This window comes from Hyla sarda, chromosome 3, assembly GCF_029499605.1.
Source record: "Hyla sarda isolate aHylSar1 chromosome 3, aHylSar1.hap1, whole genome shotgun sequence".
Classification (NCBI taxonomy): domain Eukaryota; kingdom Metazoa; phylum Chordata; class Amphibia; order Anura; family Hylidae; genus Hyla; species Hyla sarda.
Window position 1 is genome coordinate 50,629,934 of NC_079191.1, and position 26,223 is coordinate 50,656,156.

Consider the following 26,223-nt stretch of genomic DNA (forward strand, 5'->3'; position numbering starts at 1 on the left):
CCGGACCCAGGTTACATCCCTAGTGCTGGTCAATGGCGAGAAGGGGTTAACGGTGCATGCTTTATGTACTGTGTCCCTTCCTCACAAGTGGGGGATCAGGCAGCGCCATGCTCCTGTTGCCCCAACCTAAATAAAATAATAAAAGGACAGAAAACTCTACAACTCTAGAAATACTAGAAAAACAAAAAAGAAGACCAGGTCTGGAGAGCTCCAGACCTGCTGACACTAAGCTAAAACTGATTAGCTCAGAGTCAGTAGGTGGGTATATCCTGCCAGGAGGGGCCGACTTCTTTTTTGTTAATGCCTAGTGGCAGCAAGATATACCCACGGTTCCTCTGTCCCCCAATGGAGCCGAATGAGAAGAAAAGTTTTATATATGTTTACTATCTAAATTAGATAAAAAGTTTTTGCAAATGCCAGGTACACTTTACATTTTTTTTTTTATTTGTATGGAATCAGACAGAAATAAAACTTTCTGTATGAAAGGCCCCTAATGCACGTCTATGGTTGGGTTATTAAGTCTCGATGCAAACCATAATACAGCTGTGTACATGAGGCAATGTTTCTCCAGCAGGGTGCCTCCAGCTGTTGCAAAGCTACATCTCTCAGCATGCCCGGACAGCCTTTGGCTGTCCGGGCATTCTGGGAGTTGTAGTTTTGCAACAGCTGGAGGCACCCTGCTGGGGAAACACTGGCATGACGACTAAAGCTGGTGAGAGGTATCATTGCCTAGATGTGACACCGGACTAACCCACCTTACTACGCTACGGTATACCCCCACCTTACAGCAAATCCCCTAACCCCCAAAGTATTGCAGAGTCTGGGAAGTTACCCTTGAGAAATCTAATCGTATGATTACAGATGGCAGCTATGCACTGCCAGTACACTTTCTTGCCTTCGCTGAGCAAACCTCTGTATTTTATTTGCAATATATTGTTATATTCCTGTATTTGAGACTATTAAACAAAAATTTGATTTGAAAAAAAAATTTTAAAAAAAAAATATTTTAATTTTTTTTTATTCCTTCTGACTGCTGCCTTCCCCATCACCACCTGACACCACTAGTATTGTCCAGAAGACCAGTCAGAGATGCTGTGGGTCGGTCAGTATTGTTACCTGAGTCTTGAGGGTTCTCTCATTCAGCAGCTGCTTCTCAAACTGTGTTCTAATGGCCACAACACTGGTTCCTTCTTCTTTCAGCTGTTGGATTTCTGCAGGACAATATTAAAATACATAGATTTCCTTTCTCTCTTGTATTATAGATATGGTGAAAATGGGCAATAGAAGTCTTCATAGTGAGTAAAATTAAGGGACCTTAGCCCTTAAGATATGATGGGAGAATTGATTCCCCTATTATGCCGTCAGAAAGCTGGTAAACTGATTTGCTGAATACATAAAAAAAATATATATATAAGTACATTATAATTATTATTAAAGGGGTACTCCGCCCCTAGACATCTTATCCCCCATCCAAAGGGGCTTCCCAGCAGCGGCACCACGACAATCTGACATCTTATCCCCTATCCTTTGGATAGGGGATAAGATGTCTAGGGGCGGAGTACCCCTTTAATGATTATAATAATAATAAAAAATAAAATAAAACATTACTCATCCCTGAAGGCTCATTCGCACTATGGAATCTTCATCTGGAGAAATTCCGGGTGAAGACTCCATGGGTAGCAGGCACTGGCAGAACAAGCCAGCACTAGGAATTTCCTGTTCACGCTTTGGCGGAATCTAGGTTCTGGAATTTTCATTGCGAAATATCTGTCAGGGAAATTTTGTAGGGCGAATCGTGGAGCAAAATTCCATTGAAAACAATGGAAGTCTGCTGCACCGTAGATTCAGAATTTTGCTTTGGAAAATACGTAGTGCGACTGTGCCCTAAGATCTTTCCTTTTGATGACTTACGTTCTTGGCAATCCTTCAGTTTGTTGTTCAGATCTTCCTTCTCATTGGCCAAGTTGGCCACGTCTGTGGTTAATGTCTTGTTGGCTTCCTCAAGCTAAAGGAGAAAGATACTCTGATGAAGACAAGTACACTTTAAAAAGAGCTCTTCCCCATTTGATTAAACAGTAGCGCTGATCATTTACAATCTCTGTTGTGGATCTACCACATATCCAGCATTGATTGTTTCGGGTCCCACAGAATCTACTGTGTGGAATTAAAGGCACTTTCTGCATGCACTTGTAGGAGATTTAAAGTGTAACTACAATGTTGCTGTGGCGGCAGGATACATGTTTTAAACTCTCAGCAAATCTGTAACCCGCTGTTAAAAGTGAGAGTTCTACAGAATTGACGAAAGTCCCAATATAGTTGCATGGGACTTCAGGCAATTCCGTAGACTGCTCACTTTACCTGCTGGCTACAGAGTTGCCAGGAGAATTAAAAGTGTATTCTGCCACCGCAGCAACATTGTAGTTACACTTTAAACTGATGATCTCTTAGTGATGCTTAAAGACTGACCATGGGCCACAGAGTAGGTGCTGCGGGATTCAGACATTCAAAATGCTGGTCGTGTGCACTAACAAAAGGACAAAATAGAGGAAATGAGTATCGTACCTAAAAAAAATTATAATAATAGATGCTACTTATTAAACCAATCAATAAAAAAATCCCTGGGGTTCTGTTCTAAATGTATGTAGAAGGTTTAGAAGCTTATTTATTGTCACTTAAAGGGGTTGGCCAGCGAAAGAAACAACCAGAGCTCCCACCCTTCCTTTCCCTCTCCCCTCCTGTCTTCACAGGACAAGAGCAATGATGTGCAGAGGGAAAGCTGAGTGGCTTAGCGGTAAAGGAGCACGGCTTCGCAGTAACAGTACATTTACAACTCTGTTTGCGAATCCAGCAGTGGGATACAGCTGGAGAATTTCAAAAGCGCCTCTTGCCATATCCACACTATACCACATCGATTTCAATGAGCCAAACAGAGTCAGCTAGTGTCTATTGGCTCGTTTTCCGACAGTATTGAAAAACGTAGCAGACCACCTTATGCAGTCCAGTTCAAAAAAACATACAGTCAGAAAACCAGCCAACCAGAGATACTAGCTGACTCTGGTCGGCTCATTGAAATCAATGGGGTATGACGCGGATCCCACAGGAGTCTGTTTTGAAATTCTCCCGCCATATTCGTCTGCCGTATTCGCACACCGAGATGTGAATGCAGCCTGAGAGGTGTAGCTTGATATGAGAGTCTAAGCATTAAAATGTTACTAACACCACTAGTGACCCATCCCCCACAGCTACGTACAGAACTAATGGTGGCGTATTTCTCGGTCAGCTCTTGTTTGTGGCGGGCCATCATCTCCTTGATCTCTAGCTCTTTCATGATCTTCTCTTTCTCCAGGTCAGAGTACTGCTCCTCGGCAATGGAGCGTGCCAGCTGTTCAGAGTCCGCCTTGGTTAATGTGATCTCTAGCTGTGCAGCCAGCGAGTCCCTGGAAATACAAGAAAACCCATGTTTGTTAATAATGTGGAACTCTCGGATAAGGAGAACGCAATCTGTTGTGGCACCATGGTAACAGACTACAAACAAACCCTGTGCACATCCAATACCAGAGACCAGTGGTCTCCAAACTGTGGCCCCCTTTCCTGTACCCTTCGACTCACCTCTCATCCTGGAGCTCCTGATTCTTCTGTTGCATCTCCTTATAAAGTTTTCCTTGATCATCACATTCTTCCTTGAGTTCCCGCACTTGGGTCTTGTACAAGGTCTATACGAGCAACCAACAGAATAAATTCTTTAGAATTTATCATCAATAAGCAAGGATGGATGATGCTATGGCCGTTATTACTATTCTGCTTTTCCAGTTACCTGAGATTATACTTAAAGGTGTACTCCGCCCCTAGACATCTTATCCCCTATCCAAAGGATCTCTGTGAAGCACCAGTCATTCACTTGGAACGCTGGGTGCGGGTGGCGGGGGTCGTGACGTCACGACCATGCCCCCTCCTGCCATCACGCCCCACCCCCTCAATGCAAGTCTATGGGAGGGGGCGTGGCGGCCGCCACGCCCCCTCCCATAGACTTGCATTGAGGGGGCGTGCCGAGGCAGTGATGGCACGACCCCCGCCGATCGATCCAAGCGTACCGAACGATGGGGAAGCGGAGTACCCTTTTAAAGGCATTTCCCAGGATAAGGAAGATGGGGCTGAGTATACTCAAGAAACTGCTAAACTCTTGCCCATGGGCTGCAATTGGTACTGCAGATTATATCAATTCAACCAAAGGCCAAACTGCAATACCACATACAGCCAAAGGACAAAGGTGGTGTCGTTTCTAGAATAAAATAAAAGGGAGGATGCGCTCCATTGTTGCTAGTTGCAGTAATACCTCATCTATATCTCTCTATTAATGGTTACTTTGTTTTTTTAAACAATAAAATATTTTTTGAAGAAAAAAATTGTTTAACTGAACTTTTTTTTAACTCAATTTATTTTATTTGTTAATTTATTTTATTTATTTCTTTTATTTTATTTTTTTTGGGGGGGAGGGGGGTTAAATTAAACTTTACTTTCATACTGTTCTCATATCACTGACAAGAAACTAATAAAGCTAATATCTATATAAAATCAATCATGACATATCCCAGCCCCCACTTAGCCAAACCCCTCAGAAATGCGGTCAGTACCATCAGCCAATGTAGATAAAGGGGTACTCCACTGGCAACATTTTTTTTTTTTTTTTAATCAACTGGTGCCAGAAAGTTAAACAGATTTGTAAATGACTTCTATTAAAAAATCTTAATCATTCCAGTACTTATCAGCTGCTGTTATGATCCACAGGAAGTTAAGTTCTTTTCTTTACCATTTTAGGAACTGTCCAGAGCAGGATAGGTTTTCTATGGGGATTTGCGCCTACTCTGGACAGTTCCTAAAATGGACAGAGGTGTCAGCAGAGAGCACTGTGGTCAGGCAGAAAGGAAAATTCAAAAAGAAAAGAACTTCCTGTGGATCGTAACAGCAGCTGATAAGTACTGGAAGGATTAAGATTTTTTTTTAAATAGAAGTCATTTACAAATCTGTTAAACTTTCTGGTACCAGTTGATTTAAAAAAAATAAAATAAAAAAAAGGTTTTCCAGTGGAGTACCCCTTTAAAGTTCCTGATAATGCTGGACCCCATAATGCACGGACATTCACTACGGATGGGCCACAACTCCATTCACTGTCTACGGGACACTGCAGAGTACAGCACTGGGGAAAGTTCTGAAGTCCCATAGAGATATTTAGAGATGAGCGAACTTACCTAAATTCGACTCATCACGAACTTCTCGGCTCGGCAGTTGATGACTTATCCTGCGTAAATTAGTTCAGCCTTCAGGTGCTCGGGTGGGCTGGAAAAGGTGGATACAGTCCTAGGAAAGAGTCTCCTAGGACTGTATCCACCTTTTCCAGCCCACCGGAGCACCTGAAAGCTGAGCTAATTTATGCAGGATAAGTCATCAACTGCCGAGCCGAGAAGTTCGTGACGAATCAAATTTACTGTAAGTTCGCTCATCTCTAGAGATATTCCCTGTAGATAGGGGGTTAACAGTTAATATTTAGGTTCTAATTTGAGCATAACACTTCAGTATGGATTTTATGATATGTGCATTTCTAAGAAGGGGCTAAGGTCTTTTATTTTGGGAGATAAATGATGTACGTGCTTACAGAGAAATACTGCTCTGCCTCCAGCTGGTCTTGTAGTTCTTTCATCTGACCATCTGCATCTTGACGTTCTCTGTGGAAAACAAGACATGGCGGTACGGTAATTCAACATATGTCTCCTTTTGGTAATAAATACATTGGCATATACAATGCAACAACCTCTCATCCGAAGATGTAATGACCCTTTTATGTGAAATCCAGCGAATAGTGATAATAAATGGTCACTATGCACCTTTCATCAAGAAGCAGCAGATAAATGTACTGTAAATAAGTGTATGCAATAGAGCAAGGAAATGAAAAGGAGAGCACTACTGTATAATTGCCACTTCAACACAAAGGATACATATACGGATGCAGCTAGAGGTCCCGTGAAAAACTTGACACCTGCGGGGTGCACCCAATAAAGCTACAGTAAATAGCAATAACACAACAAGAACAATAGCATGCGCTCACCGCAAGGAATGCGTCTAGGCGTCAGGAGGTCCGGGTTCCCGGGGCAATATGAGACAGGTAGCGAAGCGCTCAGAGGCTACGCTGGTCGTTTCACGCGTGTCGCGTGAAACGACCGTCGTAGCCTCTGAGCGCTTCGGTACCTGTCTCATGTTGCCCCGGGAACCCGGACCTCCTGACGCCTAGACGCATTCCTTGCGGTGAGTGCACGCTATTGTTCTTGTTGTGTTATTGTTAGTACTGTAAATAAGGTTCACCATGTCAACTCGTATAGGTGAGTCATGTGTGTGCCCGCTGTTTAGTAGTATGGAGCAAAGATGATGGCATGTAAGGAGTTTATTACCTCTTGAGGACGCAGGGCATAAACGTACACCCTGGCTGCCCTGGACTAAACCCACCAGGGTGAAAATGTATGCCCTGGTGCATTTACAATCTATGAAGTGGGCGCAGAAACTGTACCCGCTGCTATCAGAACCTCACCACTCTGGCATTAACCCTTTAGATGCTGTGATCAGTGCTCATTAAGGCATCTAAAACCATTGCGGGGTTTTGGGGACACTTATTGGACCACCCACAGCCCGATTGCGGAAGTTCAATGAGTAAAGATGGCAGCCTGAGGTCTCTTCTCCTCCTCCATGCCGCTCCCTGGGGATCCCCTTGTAAAGTCTGCTGTTCGGCAGGCTGTAGAGGTAGATTTCCGATATTACTGATCAGTGCTATGCCAATGCATAGCACTGAACAGTAATAGCAATTGAAAAATTGTTGTTGTTTTTTTTCTTAATTTGCCCCCACAAATAATAATAGTTTTTTTGTTGCACTGTACATTTTATGGCAAAATGAAAGGTGTCATTTAAAAGTACAATTGGTTGCTCAAAAAACAATCCTGCATATTGGTCTATGGATGGAAAAAGATGAGTTATGTCTCTTAAAAAGCAAAAATCAAGATGTTAAATGGTACGTATCACACATGGTGTCTAGAGATGAGCGAACTTACAGTAAATTCGATTCGTCACGAACTTCTCGACTCGGCGGTTGATGACTTATCCTGCATAAATTAGTTCAGCTTTCCGATGCTCCGGTGGGCTGGAAAAGGTGGATACACTCCTAGGAGACTCTTTCCTAGGAATGTATCCACCTTTTCCAGCCCACCGGAGCACCTGAAAGCTGAACTAATTTACGCAGGAAAAGTCATCAACTGCCGAGCTGAGAAGTTCGTGACGAATCGAATTTACTGTAAGTTTGCTCATCTCTAATGGTGTCTGATCTTACTGCAGCATTATATAGAGCAGGAGAAAAAGATGATTTATACATTTAGTTTAATGGAAAAATATTGAATATAAGCTTATGAGTCCAGGGGGGAAGAGTAACTCAGTGACCGATATAGCCTTTCCTATATGACTATCAATCACTGATTGGAACCGCCCACTGGACTCTAAGACCAAGCGTCAGCAGAGATTTCAGTGAATAAATGATAAGTTATACAGATTTATTCCCCACAGAACTATATACTGTATTTTTCGCCGTATATAAGATGCACTTTTTCTTCCCCAAAACTGGGGGGGAAAAGTTGGTGCGTCTTATATGGCGAATACACAGCTATCGCGGCGGTCCCTGCGGCCATCAACCACCGGGACCCGCGGCTAATACAGGACATCACCGATCGCGGTGATGCCCTGTATTAACCCTTCAGACGCGGCGATCAAAGCTGACCGCCGCGTCTGAAGGGAAAGTGACACTAACCTGGCTGCTCAGTCGGGCTGTTCGGGACCGCCGCAGTGAAATGGCGGCATCCCGAACAGCTTACAGGACCCCGGTAGGGACCTTACCTGCCTCCTTGGTGTCTGCTCCTTGCCGGGATCCCCTGTATGACGGCGCTCTCCTTCGACGTCATCACGTCGTCGCGCACGCCGTCCCATCATCCAATAGGAGCGGCGTGCGTAGCGACGTGATGACTGCGACGGAGAGCGTGGATCCCGGGGAAGAAGACGTCCGGAGCGCCGGGGACGCGGCGACATCCATGGAGCGACATCCAGGGCAGCGGTGACGGGTCCGGAGCGGCGGGGACACGTGAGTATTATCTCGTATCCAGTGTTCTTCAACCTGCGGACCTCCAGATGTTGCAAAACTACAATTCCCAGCATGCCCGGACAGCCAACGGCTGTCCGGGCATGCTGGGAGTTGTAGTTTTGCAACATCTGGAGGTCCGCAGGTTGAAGATCACTGTTGGGTGCAGAATCTTTTTTTTCTAGCTTTTGCACCTTTAAAATTGGGTGCGTCTCATATGCCGGTGCGTCCTATAGGGCGAAAAATACGGTATCAATCTGCTCAGCTCCTCCTAAACTAGTTTCCTAATAACGTAGCAGCTCAGTGGCACCAAGTGGACAGACAGACGGGTCTCGTACTTGCGTAGCTCGCTGTTATGTTTCTCTAGGCTCGCTCTAATCTCAGTCAAGTGGTTGATCTCCTGCTTCAGCTGTTTCTCTGACATCTTAAGACTGTTGACCTGCTGAAGCTGCATCTTTAAGTCATTCTGGGTCAAGCTGCGTTTCTGTATCTCCTGCTCAGTTTTTAAGGTAAGGTTTTTAACCTAAGAAGTAAAAAATGGAAAAATGAAAGACGAATTAAGTATCAGAAAGTAAGACAAAGAAATATTTTACATTTTACCGATAGCCCCATTGGTGATGGAACAAGATTGCAGGTACAACTTACATCTTCTATGAGTTTGTCCTTCAGGGTCTCCAGCTCATTGATCCTCTGCTTGGCTTGTTTGAGGTCACAGTCCAGCATGGAGCATTGCTTCTCCACCTCCAGCAAGTTGTTCTCCAGCCTCTGCTTGGACAATCTCTCCTCCTGCAGTTTCCTCTCCATGTCTACAGGTGACACAAAAAAATCCAGTTGCCACATGTTCATAACAACAGTATAGTTTAATATCCTGAGAAAGACATCTCCACCTTATATTGTGTCATGTTTAGGTCCAAAATTCTGTAAAGTTTAATTTCTTAAAATTTCTGTAAGGGAGTACTCCAGCATTCAAAAACGTATCCCTTATCCAAGGGACAAGAGACAAAAAGTCTGACCTCTGGGACCCGAATCTCCCCGCTGCATCGCCGGCATATGCCCCATCCATTCTCTATGGAAGTGCCGGAGATCAACGAGCGATGTACTCCGGGTATCTCCAGCAGTCCCATAGAGAATTCATGGAGTTCATGCCGAACCTGCTCTCCAGGGATTTGGGGCCCCGTTATGAAGATGGCAGGGGGACTAGAGGTTGGAAACCTCGCAATCAGACACTTATCCCCATACTGTAGTTAGGAGATACATTTTTAAAAGCTAGAATACCTCTTTAACCCCTTAAGGACTAAGCCCATTTTCACCTTAAAGGGGTACTCCGCCCCTGGCATCTTATCCCCTATCCTAAGGATAGGGGTTAAGATGTTAGATAGCCGCGGTCCCCCTGCTGGGAACCCGGGGATCGCCGTTGCGGCACCCCGCCATCATTACTGCACAGAGCGAGTTCACTCTGTGCGTAATGACGGGCGATACAGGGGCCGGAGCAGCGTGACGTCATGGCTCCGCCCCTCGTGACATCACGGCCCGTCCCCTTAATGCAAGTCTATGGCAGGGGGCGTGACGACCGCCACGCCCCCTCCCATAGAATTGTATTGACGGGGGCGGGCCGTGACATCACAAGGGGCGGAGTCGTGACGTAACGATGCTCCGGCCCCTGTATTGCCCGTCATTACGTGCAGAGCGATCTCGCTCTGCGCAGTAATGATAGCGGGGTGCTGCAGCAGCGATCCCCGGGGTCCCCAGCAGCGGGACCCCGGCGATCTGACATCTTATCCCCTATCCTTTGAATAGGGGATAAGATGTCTAGGGGCGGAGTACCCCTTTAAGGACCAGGCCAATTTTCTTTTTTGCGTTTTTTCCTCCTCGCCTTCTAAAATCCATAACTCTTTTAAATTTCCATCCGCAGACTCATATGAGTGAATGTTTTTTGCGTGACCAATTGTACTTGAGGAAATTTAATTGAAAACCACAATTCTGCCAATTTTGGTGGGTTTTGTTTTCACTGTGCATTTTACGGTAAAATGACATGTTTCTTTATTTTGTGGGTCAAATGATTTAAATCATACCCATCTTTACATGCTTTTCTATTATTGTACTGCTTTTAAAAAATATCAAACTTTTTTTAACAAAATCAGTATGTTTAAAATTGCCCTATTTTGACCACTTATAACGTTTAAATTTTTCTGTATACGGGGCAATATGAGGGCTCATTTTTTGTGCCCTTAAACCACATTTGCGTATATTAAACTTTTAAATCACTTTTTATTATTTATTTTTTAATAAAATGTGACAAAAAAAGCAGCAATTTGGGACTTTTTTGTTTTATTAAATTTTTTTACATTTACGCTGTTCACCGTACAGGATCATGAACATATTTTGATAGTTCGGACATTTACGCACGCGGAGATACCAAATATGTTTATTAATATTTTTTTTTACGCATTTTGGGGGTAAAATGGGAAAAAGGGACGATAACATTTTTTTACATTTTTTATTTATTTTTTTTACACTTTTTATGTCCCCATAGGGAACTATTTATAGAATTCATTATATTGCTAATACTGTTCAGTGCTATGCATAGGGCATAGCACTGATCAGTATTATCGGCGATCTTCTGCTCTGGTCTGCACGATCTCAGACCAGAGCAGAAGACCCCGGAGATGGCTGGAGGCAGGTGAGGGGACCTCTGTCCGCCATTCTAGAGGATTGTATCCCGATCCTCCATTTAAACATGGGCATTGCCGAAGATGCCGTGATCTGTATTGATCCCTGCATCTGAGGGGTTAATGGCGGACATCAGTGCGATTGCTGATGTCTGCCATTACCGGCGGGACCCCGGCTGCTGAAAGCAGTCAGGACATGCAGTGCATGATGCAAGCCCCGCTTCGATGCTCTCAGTCATGTACAGGACGTCAATGTACATCCTGGTGTGCGAAGTACCCCCGCATCAGGACGTACATTTACATCCATGGTCGTTAATATAGCAGTGAAAGCCTTGTCTTCCTGATATAGACCACATTACGCTTTGCATAGGCACATTAAACCCCTTAAAGATTCCGCCACCTTTCGGTCTTTTTATTTATTTTTTCTTGGTGGTGTTGGAAGATAAAAAAAAAAGTTTTGACATTTTGCCCAGGCATTTCAAAAGTTTTGACTGCATTGGGTGTCATTCTTGAGATCTGCTGTGATCGCTATTTATAAACAGGGGAAGTTTGTGGCAGCACACCGCACACTCCTTGGCTGTCAATCAAATCCGACCTTTTCGCTATAGAAGCCTATATAAAAAGTTGTCTCTGGTGGCCAGCAAGGGCACACTCAATGTCGCGTATTACCACGGCTTATTTCTAGTAAAAGTAGTGGGTCTTCGGAGTGACACCAGGTCGATCAAAACTTTTCACTTGTCTGGGAAAATGTCACAATATATATATATATATATATATATATATTTTTTTTTTTAAATGATAGAAAAGCTTTAAAGGGGTATTCCAGGAAAAAACTTTTTTTATATATATCAACTGGCTCCAGAAAGTTAAACAGATTTGTAAATTACTTTTGAAAAATCTTAATCCTTTCAGTACTTATGAGCTTCTGAAGTTAAGGTTGGTCTTTTCTGTCTCTCTGATGACACGTGTCTCGGGAAACACCCAGTTTAGAAGCAAATCCCCATAGAAAACCTCTTCTAAACTGGGTGGTTCCCGAGAAAGGTTTCATCAGAGAGCACTTAGACAGAAAAGAACAACCTTAACTTCAGAAGCTCATAAGTACTGAAAGGATTAAGATTTTTTAATAGAAGTAATTTACAAATCTGTTTAACTTTCTAGAGCCAGTTGATATAAATATATATATATATATATATATATATATATATATATTATATAAAAAAAGTTTTTTCCTGGAATACCCCTTTAAGGGATTAAAAGATGACACACTGTCAACCTGAAACCATCGCTAGCGTGAGATTTAGAGCGCATATTGTGTTATTACCGAGTTCAGTAATAACAGGGCAATGTTTCCCAACCAGGGTGCCTCCAGCTGTTGCAAAACTACAACACCCAGCATGCCCGGACAGCCAACGGCTGTCCGGGCATGCTGGGAGTTGTGGTTTTGCAACAGCTGGAGGCACCCTGGTTGGGAAACACTATGTTAGAGCTTAGAAGTGCATATATATATATATATATATATATATATATATCTATCTTTAGGCATTTTTATTTAATTATGATCATGGCTATAATTGTTTTGTTAAAGGGTAATGTTAAATGAAGCAAAAAATCCAGAGGAAAAATAAAATAAAAAATTCCATCTGAATACCCAGCAGACTGGCAAATGTATGGCTTTTATTTATAGATGCCAGGCCTGAAGGATGCAGACTGTGGTCTGTGTTTACTTTGGCTCAGGTATAGTTAGACCTTTGTCTCCTAAATCCTATGTGTGTGGGGTCCAGTCATGGCAGAGACGCCCAGTATAAGCCCTACGTGTACCATGCAGGAAGAATCCAGCCCTGACTTCATTTGACCTCTCTGAATCCCCCCCAGAGACCTAAGCTAGCCGAAATTCCTGTGGCCAAGCTTTACGTTGACTTGTTATGGCATGCTGTGCGTCACAGGTATGGCATTACAACCATTCCCCCATATGATGCGGTCTTTCAAGGACAACCTTGTAACCCTTACCTGGCTAGATAGAATTATAGTGCTTAAAAAGTCAGGAAGCTGCAAATAAAGCCTTTGCTTATTTATAAGGTTAGGTACTGAGGTTGGTTAAACGCCGCCTTCCCCTGAGCCCTTGCCCGGGGAAGGCGAACCGAGGTCCGGGCGCGTGTCGCGCCTCGTCCCCCCGCGGAGGACCGGGCCCAGGGGGGGGGGGGGGGGGGGGGGGGGACTTTGGTCGGTCCCCCGGAGGTCCCGCCGGGGGCCTCCCGGACGGGTGTACCCGGGAAGAGCGCACCCAGGCCCGGGTACGCCGGCCGGCTCGTCCCCCTGCGGAGAACCGGGCCCGGGGGACTTTGGACGCTCCCCCGGAAGTCTCGTCCGGGGGCCTCCCGGACGGGCGTACCCGGGAAGAGCGCACCCTGGCCCAGGAACGTGGGCAGGCTCGTCCCCCTACCCGAATTAACTCGATTTTTTGCATTCTCTCAATTTTTAGCTTGAAGGCAACTCTGCCCCATCGTGCGAGACCGACCCGGCAAACACCCGTGTCTGAAATCGGTGCCTTCCCCGGGGCCCTCGCTCGGGAAAGGCGGACCGAGGCCCGGGCACGCGCCCTGCCTCGGCCCCCTGCGGAGAACCAGGCCCTCTGGGGGCCTCCCGGACGGGCTTACCCGGGAAGGGTGCACTCCGGTCCGGGTACCCCCTCCTCCCCGACCCCCCTCCGGGGACGAGGATTAAGCCATTCGGCCGAAAATTAGGCCCAAGCGGGTATTAAGCCAAAGCGAGTATTAAGCCCAAGCGAGTATCAAGCCCACGCGGGGCGAGCAATTTGGCCGAAAATTAAGCCCAAGCGAGTATTAAGCCCACCCGGGGCGGGCAATTTGGCCGAAAATTAAGCCCAAGCGAGCATTAAGCCCAAGCGAGTATTAAAGGGGTACTCCGGTGGATTATTTTTTTTTTTTTTATGAACTGGTGCCAGAAAGTTAAACAGATTTGTAAATTACTACTATTAAAAAATCTTAAGCCTTCCAGTACATATTAGCTGCTGAATACTACAGAGGAAATTATTTTCTTTTTGGAACACAGTGCTCTCTGCTGACATCACAAGCACAGTGCTCTCTGCTGACATCTCTGTCCGTTTTAAGAACTGTCCAGAGTAGGAGAAAATCCCCATAGCAAACATATGCTGCTCTGGACAGTTCCTAAAATGAACAGAGATGTCAGCAGAGAGCACTGTGCTCGTGATGTCAGCAGAGAGCACTGTGTTCCCCCCAAAAAAAAGATTTCCTATGTAGTATTCAGCAGCTAATAAGTACTGGAAGGATTAAGATTATTTAATAGAAGTAATTTACAAATCTGTTTAACTTTCTGCCACCAGTTGATTAAAAAAAATAAAAAAAAATAAATAAAAAAAAAAGCTTTCCACCAGAGTACCCCTTTAATCTGTGGATAGTAGATATCTAGCATAGCGGTAAAAAATCTGGGACCTCCACCTAACACAAGAATGGAGTGAATGGAAAAATAAAAATTGTGATCACTGCAATATATATGTATGTTGTGATGGGGAAAAGGGACCCCAATCCCCCTACATGTTAATTCTTTCTGTGGAATCTGCTCGAAAATGCACTGCCGTCTATAGTGACAGCACATCTTCAAGCGGTCTTAGCGCCAGCACGTTCCACAAGCGCCAGCTGTCTGCAGAATGTCCGGCCGGAAATTTTGCAGGTAGACATTACACCATGTGAACTTAAAGGAATACTCCACTGGAAAACATTTTCTTTTTTTTTTCTTTTCTTTTCAAATCAACTGGTACCAGAAAGTTAAACAGATTTTTCAATTACTTCTATTAAAAAATCTTAATCCTTCCAGTACTTATCAGCTGCTGTTATGATTATCAGGAAGTTCTTTTCTTTTTGAATTTCCTTTCTGTCTGACCACAGTGCTCCCTGCTGACCCCTCTGTCCATTTTATATACTGTCCGGAGCAGGAGAGGTTTGCTATGGGGATTTGGTCAGCAGAGGGCACTGTGGTCAGGCAGAAAATAAATTCAAAAAGAAAAGAACTTCCTGTGCATCAATCATAACAGCAGCTGATATGTACTGGAAGGATTAAGATTTTTTTAATAGAAGTAATTTACAAATCTGTTTAACTTTCTGGCACCAGTTGATAAAAAAAAAAAAAAAATCTTTCCCAGTGAAGTACCCCTTTAACCTAAGGCAATGTTTTCTAACCAAGGTGCCTCCAGCTGTTGCAAAACGACAACTCCCAGCATGCCCGGACAGCCGTTGGCTGTCCGGGCATGCTGGGAGTTGCCGTTTTGCAACAGCTGGAGGCACACTAGTTGGGAAACACTGTACGAAGGAATATGTAAGTGGGGGTTCTAATCCAGACAGCCCCTTCACAGAGCAATGTACCTTTCATGGCTTCAGACTTGGTCTCCTCAATAGACTGATAGATTTTGTTCTTGTCAGCCAGACGTGCCTTGGTGGCTTTATGTTCTGCTTCTTCCTTCTCCACATTCTGCTGCAGCGCTTTCAGCTTGTACGTCATGTCGATCTCCAGATTGTTCTTTTCCTATAAGGATATTATTGGTAAGAAATTATTTTACCATGTATTCCTTTGCCAGGCAGGACAGCAGCGTGAAACGTCACCATTAGAGATGAGCGAACTTACAGTAAATTCGATTCGTCACGAACTTCTCGGCTCGGCAGTTGATGACTTATCCTGCATAAATTAGTTCAGCTTTCAGGTGCTCCCGTGGGCTGGAAAAGGTGGATACAGTCCTAGGAAAAAGTCTCCTAGGACTGTATCCACCTTTGCCAGCCCACCGGAGCACCTGAAAGCTTAACTAATTTATGCAGGATAAGTCCTCAACTGCCGAGCCGAGAAGTTTGCGACGAATCAAATTTACTGTAAGTTCGCTCATCTCTAGTCACCATATGATGTCTACATGGATCTCACACTAGAATGTACAGATGTAACCATAATCGTGCCAGCCATATCTAGACTTCCCAAAAGACCCTGAGACCTATAGGACTAAATTTAGATCTGCAGTTGTTTCAGCACAATTGACTTTATATATTATTCCATAGATATTATAATTCCATGGAGAAAAATTTTGGAGAAATTTGCTCCTTTTCGCCATGACATGAAATGGTTAAACATATAAAACCATTGCTAAACCAGGATGATCCATGAGCGATGGTCTCTAACCTATACAAGGGAGTATAGTCACAGATGTGTCACATATATAATAAACAGTCCATAAAATAAGTAACATGTATGATGTTATAATAACAAAAAATAACAAAAAATGACATAACAAACGTGAATGCCCTAGCCGAAAAAGCCTATAGCTGAACAGTCTACGTTGTCGACTTCTTTGATTTCTTTTTGGACCATTTTTAAAGGGGCACTCCGGTGGAAAACTTTTTTTTTTTTTTTTTAAATCAACTGGTGCCAGAAAGTTAAACAGATTTGTAATTTACTTCTTTTAAAAAAATCTTAATCCTTCCAGTACTTATTACCTGCTGAATACTACAAAGGAAATGCTTTTCTTTTTGGATTTCTCTTCTGTCACGACCACAGTGCTCTCTGCTGACCTCAGCTGTCCCATTTTAGGAACTGTCCAAAGCAGGAGAAAATCCCCATAGCAAACAGATGTTGCCCTGGACAGTTCCTAAAATGGACAGCAGAGGTCAGCAGAGAGCACTGTGCTCGTGGCAGAAGAGAAATCCAAAAAGAAATGCATTTCCTCTGTAGTATACAGCCTCTAAAAAAGTACTAGAAGGATTAAGATTTTTTTTAATAGAAGTAATTTACAAATAGAAGTAATTTACAAATCTGTTTAACTTTCTAGCTAGCACCAGTTGATTTGGGAAAAAAAAAAAAGTTTTCCACCGGAGTACCCCTTTAAAGCAAATCCAAAAGCGCCGGGACCCCCTGTGGTCTCCTGTGCGGGACACCTATGCTCTCACTGAGGAGTGCTGATGATTCCCGAGAGCTGTACTTGGGTCTTTTCGGCGCTCCCATAATAATGAATAAAGTGCGTGCCAGCTGCAGAGTGCTGGGTCAGGCCCAGGTGATCGCGGGGGCTCGGACCCCCCGCGATCAGCTTCTTATGTCCTAACCTGTGGATAGGGGATACATTTTTTTTTAAGCAGATTTATCCTTTAATAAAAGTTTCAATCATATATTCAAGTGTTCTGGGGGGATCAGAGGACATAACGTCCGGCCTACAATTGTTGAGTGTGTATGGCCACCTTTAGGCCTTATGCACACATTTTGGGTGCAGAGGAAAAGTTGCCCAGCTGTCCACAGCAACCAATCAGATCGCTTCTATTATGGTTCAGGGGCCTTTTCAAAAATGAAAGAAGAAATCTGATTGGTTGCTATAGACAACTGGTCAACTTTTCCTCTACACAGGTTTTGATAAATCTCCCACTTTATGTTTAGGTGGATTCCACATCAGCGTTCTTGTGTAACATGTGTCCCATTGATTTCAGTGGAAAAGCCGCGTGGATTCTTGCTGTGAATTCTGTGCGAAATCTTCCTATGGAAAAATGGGGGAGCAAACCTGCTCCAAATTCTTGTTATAAATCTGCACAGGTGCATGTTCATTTTCCTTAAAACAGATGGGTTGATATGTACAGAATATATTAGATGACAGAATACTGGGAGATAAAACAGTATGACCCAGACCCACAATGATCTCCTGACTGAATACAGTGACCCCCCCCGACCTATGATGGCCACGACATACGATCATTTCAACATACGATGGCCTCTCAGAGGCCATCACATGTTGAAGGCAGCATCAACATACGATGCTTTTATATGTCGGGGTCATCGCATAAACGGCTATCCGGCAGCGCAGACTGCTTCAGCTGCCACCGGATAGCCCTTTACGGTGCCCCGTGTGCTCCAGTGACAATCACTTACCTGTCCTCGGGGCTCTGGGGCGTCCTCTTCGGGATCCCCTGCATCGTTGGCGCTCTCCATCGTCGTCATCACGCCGCTGCGCACGCCATCCCATCATCCAATAGGAGCGGTGTGTGTAGCGACGTGATGGCGGCGACGGAGAGCGAAGATGCCAGGGAAGCAGAGGCCTTGCCGGAGCGTCGGGGACACTCTGGGGACGCGGCGACAGCGATGGAGGGCGACATCCAGAGCAGCAGTGACGGTCCGGAGCGGCGGGGACAGGTGAGCACAACTTCCTCTACCAGTGGTCTTCAACCTGCGGACCTCCAGATGTTGCTGGGTGTTGTAGTTTTGCAACATCTGGAGGTCCGCAGGTTGTAGACCACTGTCCTATACTTTACATTGCACTGATTCCTCAACATACGATGGTTTCAACAAACGATGGTCCATTTGGAACGGATTACCATCGTATGTTGAGGGACCACTGTATTACAATTACACAGCGTGTTATCCAGTTAGGACAGAGCCTTTAGTATTTTTGCAGCAGAGCTCCTTACCTTCTCTAACGACGCCAGCCTCTCTTGTAGATGCCTCTTGTCAGACTCTGCACGTGTAAGGAGATCCTTTCCCTTCTTTACTTCATCTTCTAATCCAGATATCCGGCCTGCAGATCCACACATTGGATGAGTATAAACATTCCCCAATACCGAGGCTTTATGCTCTGATATATGGTACACAACACTTAAGTGGGACATCTAGTAGGGACCTCTATACCTTGAAGGTCACTGATGATCTCTGATCCTTGCGATCGGTCCCTCTTTTCAGATTCCAGGGCTGACTGCAGGTTGATGTAGTCCTTCTCTAACTTCAGCTTGGCGTTCTCCAGCACACAGGTCTTATCCTGGAGCTCTCGGTTGTTGGTTTCCAGCTGCTGGAACTGTTTGGCCATCTCATTTTGAGTCCTTCGTAACCGAGCTGCTGTGTCTGACTCAGTACGTAGAAGAGCGTTGGCTTCATCCAGCTACAGGGGAACCATAAATCAGTAAAGATCAAGGGCCCGGCCCACTAATACTCAAGAGGACTCATCTGACTTACTTGTCTTTGGAGCTGGTTCATTTTCTCATTGGAGATCTGGGAACTTTGGTTTCTTCTCTTCGATTCTTCAAGTTGATCTTTCAGACTGTTCACTGAACAAAAACAAAATGAAAAGATTTATTTTAACAAAATACTAAAACTTTACAGGCAAGATCTCAATAACACAGACAGGTAGTAAAGGGAACCGGCGTGTCTCCTCCAAACCTGGGAAGGGTGAATTCTATCCTTCCATTTTCTAGGAGATAATAAATTAGGATTCATTTCGACCACATTTTAGGAGAGCCCAATCCACACCCCAGGGTTTGAAAATGATCCAAGTCAGAATGAAATGGGAATATTCAATAAATCATTTATTGTTAGATAAAATATCAAACATGGGTAGCAGGATCACACGTTTCAGGGTGTACACACCCCTCCCTCAGAATGGTCATTACCTATCTGAGAAAGGGGTGTGTGTACCCAAAACGCGTCATCCTGCTCCCCATGTATATTGAACAATAAATTATCTATTGAATATACCCACTTCTTTCTGGCTTGGATAATTATCAGAACCTTGAAGACGAGCAAATATGCAGGAGTTTATCTTTCCTTACTTTAGTTTTGCATTTTATTTTGTGCATCATCAGGTGTACCTTAGCAAGCCCCCAAGGGTCCTCTGTCTCACTAAATTCACCAATTCTATAATATTTACCTGTCATTTTCTAAACTAACTCAGATTATATTCCCTAACACCCCTCCTGCCCTTAAAAAAAATTTCAGAGCTTTAAAAATCTCTGTATCATACCTTTCCCCTTGCTCACATTGTGTGAGCTCCCAACAGGAGAAAGTGGGCGTTCCCCAGCAGCTGCAATGTCACTGAAGTCTGCGAGAGCTGTGCCTCGCTATGACCCGCACACACTTCCAGAGTTTAGTCTCCTGTCAGGCCGGGATTAGACCAAACTAACTGTTTGACTTGTGCAGGGAACAGAACAGAGCCACCTATGTCTATCTTTTCACTGGAGTTTCGCTGCGGGAAAATACTGTGCAGCAGCTTCCTATTGTTTTTAATGGGATTCTGCTACACCCTTCCCACTATGGAATTTCTGACGTTCTACCATGGACACTCTGGTCCGCAGACTCCACTGAAAGAAGGAACATGTTTATTCTTTCGGTGGAATATGCTCAGACTTATATTTTTGCCTATGGGGACAGAGCATTTCTGAGGGGTCATAGCTTGGCCTGTTCTGCCGGCGCCTACTATAAATGGAATCTCCACTGGGAAATATTCCGTAGTGTGAATGGGCCCCTATAGTTAGAGGCTGTGCAGAGCTCACAAACCTTCATTTTCTAGGCTGCGTTTCTTCTCCGCCTCGTTCTCAGCTTTTCTTTGGTACTCTGCGTTCTTGTGCTGTAGCAGAGCCTTCTCGCGCTCCAGCTGCCGGCTGGTGGACTCCAAGTTCTTTCGTGAATTTACCTAAATCAACAAGGTGAAATAATGAAGATAATTAAAGCAGTTTTCAGCACCACTGTTGATCAGCTGTTGGACAGAACCACATGCACTCTGGTGAGTGCTGCAGCGCCTGCTTTGCTAAAGGGGGTTATCTAAGATTAAAATAACAGAGCCGATTTCTTAAAAAAATAACAGCTTGTGAATAACGGAAAAAACGGTCTTAGAGGCACTGCGCAAAAGAGGTCACAAATAGAGACTTAAGCCAGCACAGGACAATGACATTTATTTTTCACAATGGACGAAGTGTTTAGGCACACAGAGAGTGCCTTCCTCAGGTCCAAACATACAGTGCAATCGCTGAGATGGTAAATTTGCAATGATGCACTTATGGAGTTCCTGTGTAGTTCAGTGTTGGCAGATTTATGCCAGCACTGAACTGATATTGCAGCTCAGTTTTATTAAAGTGAATGGAGCCAAGTTGTAATCCTGCACACAACCTGAGGACAGGGGTGGTGCTGTTTTTTTGGAAAGAACTAGCGCTATATTTCTATTTTTTTGATAACCCCTTTAATATTGGTCTAAATCCCTGCATCCTCTACACTTTAAATCTGACATTTCCCCAAAATTGACTAAACTAAAAATACTATAAAATAATTTTTTTTTTTGGTGACATGAATGTTACCTGTTCATCAAGTTCCTTCATAGTCTTTTCCAGGCGGGAATTTACAGACCTAGAAGGCAGCAAAATATAATATTTTAGTTACTACATAACATTTGTGCTAGAAAAAAAACATGCAAATGTGGCTATCCATCCGATTAATGACTGAAAGGGGTATCAAGGAAAAGAAAGACAGAGCTGATTTATTCTAAAAACAGCGCAACACCTGTCCACAGTTTGTGTGTGGTATTGCAGCCCAGTTTCACTGAATTGAATTAAGCCAAGTTGTAATACCACATTCAACCTGAAAAGGTGCTGTGTCTGGAAGCATTTCATTTTTCTAATTCTGGACAGTCTCACACACTAAGGAGACCAATATATGGAGGGTAATTTAAAGGTTAATCACTGATAGGCTGCCAACAGGCAACCCAAAGAGACCCTATTTTCCAATATACCCAAATAATATTATTTAAAAGTGCAATCTTTATTAGTTTGTATCCGCACATATAAGGATTAAAATATACAGGTGCCGCACTGTCCTCTTAATAATTGTACATCATGACCATCCGATCTAATGGAAAATTCACCAGTCTAAATAATGCAGGGTGCCTGCAGATACACCCACATTAGTAGACTTGGGACATAGGCACTTGACTTAAAATCAGTATAGAACGGCACCCCTCGACATGTTTCACTACTGAAGTAGCTTTGTCAAGAGGTAAATGGGCACAGTCTCACTACTACAGGTCTCTCCGCTGAACTGTAAACATTTACAGATCTTTACAATGCAGCAAGTTTGGATTATTAAAAACACGGTCAGAGAGGACTGCAGAAATCCTCCTATAGTACGCTTGTATTTCCAAAGACTGTTTCTGAGAAGTCATGATGTTAACCGAAGAAGCATTTCCTACTACAGTCACAGAATCCCAGAGTTGTCATCTTCTTTTATGATGCTATGTATAATTGATATATATAGTAAAATATTTTTAGAACTGCATCATGAAACCAGACAGGTGTGACAAAAAAAGTATATAAAGTTCACTAAAAAGGTAGAGAACCCTCAAGGGGTACTCAGTCCATAGACATCTTATCAATGTCTGATCGCGGTGGGTCTGGCCACTGGGACCCCCCCAAGATCTCCGGCCCAGCACCCCGACGTTCTGTACATTTATGTTCAGAACGCAGGGTTTGGACAGCCATGGTCGTGAGGTCATGCCACGCCCCCTCCATTCATGTCTATGGGAGGGGGCTTGGTGTGACCTCACGACCACAGCCACCCCAACATAAATGTTCAGAACGCTGGACAATGTGGGGGTCCCAGCGGCCAGACCCCTGGCAATTAGACATCTTATCCCTTCCCCTTTGGATAGGGGATAAGATGTAGAGGAGCAGGGTACCCCTTTCAGGAACAAGGTCCTGGATAGCATGCCAGCACAACTTCTGTTACACAATACACAATTTGTAATAAACAACATGTTTCCCAAGTTCCTAAAACCGTAAATCCTGCTGAATTCTTTAATTTTTTACTAACTAAGAGTGATGGGGTAGAGCCTAGCCAAGGGAAAGGGCTAAGCTATGTCCTACACCAGAGAGGGCAGATGGGGGGGAGGCTCCTGCTGCAGCAATCCTACAGTCAGATACAGTATTGTGAGGAGTTAGAGGAGGACTTGGCTGATCTCCTGGGATACACAGAAGATATTATATTTATCTTCAAACAAAATCTGACCAGAGGGGATATTACCATCTCAAAATCAAATAATTATTTTTCCATCTTGGTTAAAAGAAAAAATTGTGTAGAAAAAAAACAAAAAAATTCTTACCCCAATCATGAATGATGTTATAAATTTAATTTGCAGGTTGTTATGTATGTGACAGAACAGGTCTTTATTAATGGGAACCTTCCACCAAAATAATGCAATGTGGGAGCGTTACTTCTGCATTATTAGGTTTTGAAATCACAACAATGGGTTGTGTAAAACCGTGGAGTTCTCATTGCAGTGTTTCCTAGCGGGCAGAAGAGCTACACAATGGCAGCATGCGAGTCAATGCAGCCGCAACATGCACGGCAACTGCATCAATTATTTTCTATGTACTTGGCAATGCTTGGAAGTCTCATAGAGAGTGAATGGAAAGTGGTCTCCAATGCCATAATGCCTTCATTTTACCATGCCAGGTGGGAGACCCTATGGTGTTTTGGAGTTTACGCCTTATATTTACTTATCAAGAGACCAATAAAGGAGACCAAGTAGTTAACCTTCAGCCTTGTAGGCCACGGTGGAGGCCTTGTAGTGACGGTGGAGGCCACCTTCAAGAATAATAAAACTGATGCCAAAGGACTTCCGTCTGGAAACCAGAAAGGTAAACACTAATACTGGGAATCGTGTGGATACCTGTACTTGTGCTCAAATTCATCTTTGGCTAGGATCTCGATGTGAAGCTTCTCCTCCAGCTTCTGAATAGCTTTCTGTAGTTCTGCCGACTCCTACACAAATAGAGAGAACAATTCATGTCAAGCACTTGGCACAGCTAAAAATATACACAAAAGGTGCAGATTTATTTTATTATAAATTTTTTTCTATGTCCTGGACTGATCTTTGCAGCAAACAGAGTAGCAGCTGTGGGGATGAGGAGGTTTTAAGATTAAAAAGAAAAAAAAAGGAGAAAAATAATAATTCATCCACATGGTGAAAAAATAAATAAATAAATAAATACCGTATCTACTCGAGTATAAGCCGACCCGAATATAAGCAGAGGCCCCTAATTTCACCCCAAAATCCCAGGAAAAGTTATTGACTCGAGTATAAGCCTAGGGTGGGAAATACATCATCCCCCCCCTGTCATCATCCAGACCCCCATCATTAACACCCTCATCATCACCTCGCTCGGCGCTGGTCCGGTGCTGCAGGACTGTCCGGTGGGGAGGTCGTCTGGTGGGATAGTGGTTCCGGGCTGCCATCTTCACCGGGGGCCCTCTTCTCCGCGCTTCGGGCCCGGAATAGAGGCGTTGCCTTGACGATGACGCAGAGGGACGTTGGTAATGAACGTACCTCTGCGTCGTCGTCAAGGCAATGTGACTATTCCGGGGCCGGGCCCGAAGCGCGGAGAAGAGGCCCTCCGGTGAAGATGGCAGTCCGGAACCACTATCCCACTGGACGACCTCCCCACCGGACAGTCCTGCAGCACCGGACCAGCGCCAAGCGGAGGTGAGTACAGAACTAAAGGGGGTGAGAGGGGGCTGGATGATGTCGAAGGCCGCAGTGGTCTTCAACCTGCGGACCTCCAGAGGTTTCAAAACTACAACTCCCAGCAAGCCCGGACAGCCGATGGCTGCCCGGGCTTGCTGGGAGGTGTAGTTTTGAAACCTCTGGAGGTCCGCAGGTTGAAGACCACTGAGGGCGGAGAGTTCACTCGAGTATAAGCCGAGGGGGGTGTTTTCAGCACGAAAAATCGTGCTGAAAAACTCGGCTTATACTCGAATATATACGGTAACTAAAAAAATAAATAAATACATACATAAAAAATCCACAGCATAAAGTGACTTACAGCGTGGATTTTAAACCTGCAGCATGTGAACCGCTGTGTCAGATCGGCGGTGTATTTATGGTGGATCTTCCCTATTGGTTTTAATAGGGAAGTGAAAATCTTAAAACAGTATTGTGGATTTTGCTGTTGATATGCAAAATCTGCAACTGTGGATTTAAATGGGCACGGTATCTTAAAATTATTATTTTTTCAAATGTTAAGAGATGTCAAAAATTTTCATCAGTTGGGGGTCTGAGTGTACTTATAATGTAAGTCTAAGGGATTGTCTCAGTCAGCTGCACTTTTCTCCCAGCTCGTTCTAACAATTGGTCAGTGTCTGAACACTAAGACCCCGGCCGATCTAAAATGTCTCTAGGACAGTGGTCTTCAAACAGTGGCCCTTCAGCTGTTGCAAAACTACAACTCCCAGCTTCGGCTGTCCGGGCATGCTGGGAGTTGTAGTTTTGCAACAGCTGGAGGCTCACTGATTGGGAAACATTGCTCCAATCCAATTATATGTTGCACTCACCTCTTTCCATGGCTTTGTGGAGGAGTTCTGTTCCTCCTGGCCCTTAGACGGGTCGCTCAGCAATCTGAGGAAAGTTTTAGGAACAGCAAAAGGAAAACATAAGAGAGACAGAAAGAGAAGACATTAAACAGCTCTGACTCATAAAAATACTTGGCCCCACAACGTTGCATTTCTAAACAGTTTACAGAGCTTGGATCAAAGACTGAAAGATAAAACTATGTAGATTAGGGACTTGTTGTTAAACATTTATGCCACGGGATGAGCCGGCGCAGCCTCGGGGATGAGAATGCTACGTAGAGAGATAGGCGCAGGTTTATGCCTTATTGTGGGGGGGGGTGGGGGGGTATGAAGACAGGGGATAAAATAACAGTTCCCAGAATGTATTGGGAAAAAGTGGAACAGTGTTAATAAATGGGCCCAGCTGTTATAGAATTGTACAGGAACCCAAAACTCTTGCTCTAAAACTGAAAATCCGCCTTTTAGCTTTTTATCAGGACAACTCTCATTATTCTTTCCTAAAGTGTAAGGGTGTCACCATAAAAGCAAAATGGTCATCCTGTTTTTTTTTTTTTTTTGGAGCCCAGCTATCACCGACAGTCATCCTGTTCGCCCACACTAAACCCAATACACTGGGTTATCGTGTGGGTGAACAGGAGACTGATGAGGGGTCACCTATTGCTATACGTAACTGCAAACTGGAGATCTGTCCCTCCGAAGATCTGCTTACATACAGTATTCCGTGAATTGCGCGCTGGAGGCGGGCCCGCCAACTTGATTTGAATATTTGTTGCAGGTCACGCCATGACCCACGACAATAAATACTCAAATTGAGCCGGCGGGCCTGCCTCCAATGCGCAATTCAGGGAAGATGGAAGCAGACTTTCAGAGGGACAGATCTCCATTTTGCATGTACATATAGCAATCAGTTACCCCTTATCGGTCTCCTGTTCACCCATAACCCAGTGTTTTAGATTTAGTGTGGGTGAATAGGATGACCATTTTTCTTTAATACTTATTCCTTACTTTCTGGATAGGTGTTTTACCACGGGAGTCTGATTGTGTATGTATGTTCCATCATCACTTCCAAATGGATGGAAATATGAGACATGTTGCTTATAGGGCATCGCTTCTCGGCCTTTTGGCTAAGATCAAGTGTAGTATATGTTCTTATCAGGCAGTCCACTGGTAAGAATGGATGGCTGCATGGAGGAGCAGGGGTACCCGGGTGTTCCGGGGCTGGTGCTACAGGACCAGCTC

General features: G+C 44.3%; 1 protein-coding gene and 1 pseudogene across 7 annotated transcripts in view; one reads left to right on the forward strand and one right to left on the reverse strand.

The window, feature by feature from the left end:
- ROCK2 (Rho associated coiled-coil containing protein kinase 2) overlaps positions 1-26,223 on the reverse strand; it is a 211,146-nt gene that overhangs the window by 35,365 nt on the left and 149,558 nt on the right. For all 7 annotated transcript variants that reach the window (XM_056564195.1, XM_056564199.1, XM_056564197.1 and 4 more), the window contains 15 exons: positions 24,967-25,030; positions 23,306-23,397; positions 20,940-20,988; positions 20,146-20,281; positions 18,829-18,920; positions 18,508-18,754; positions 18,291-18,397; positions 15,228-15,387; positions 8,807-8,967; positions 8,500-8,684; positions 5,651-5,720; positions 3,610-3,713; positions 3,251-3,437; positions 1,912-2,005; positions 1,117-1,211 (listed from right to left, as the gene is read on the reverse strand). In XM_056564195.1, the coding sequence (XP_056420170.1) occupies positions 1,117-1,211; positions 1,912-2,005; positions 3,251-3,437; positions 3,610-3,713; positions 5,651-5,720; positions 8,500-8,684; positions 8,807-8,967; positions 15,228-15,387; positions 18,291-18,397; positions 18,508-18,754; positions 18,829-18,920; positions 20,146-20,281; positions 20,940-20,988; positions 23,306-23,397; positions 24,967-25,030 (1,843 nt within the window). The remainder of the gene's footprint in view (positions 1-1,116; positions 1,212-1,911; positions 2,006-3,250; positions 3,438-3,609; positions 3,714-5,650; positions 5,721-8,499; positions 8,685-8,806; positions 8,968-15,227; positions 15,388-18,290; positions 18,398-18,507; positions 18,755-18,828; positions 18,921-20,145; positions 20,282-20,939; positions 20,989-23,305; positions 23,398-24,966; positions 25,031-26,223) is intronic.
- Positions 26,089-26,171, forward strand: LOC130363277 (U2 spliceosomal RNA; annotated as a pseudogene).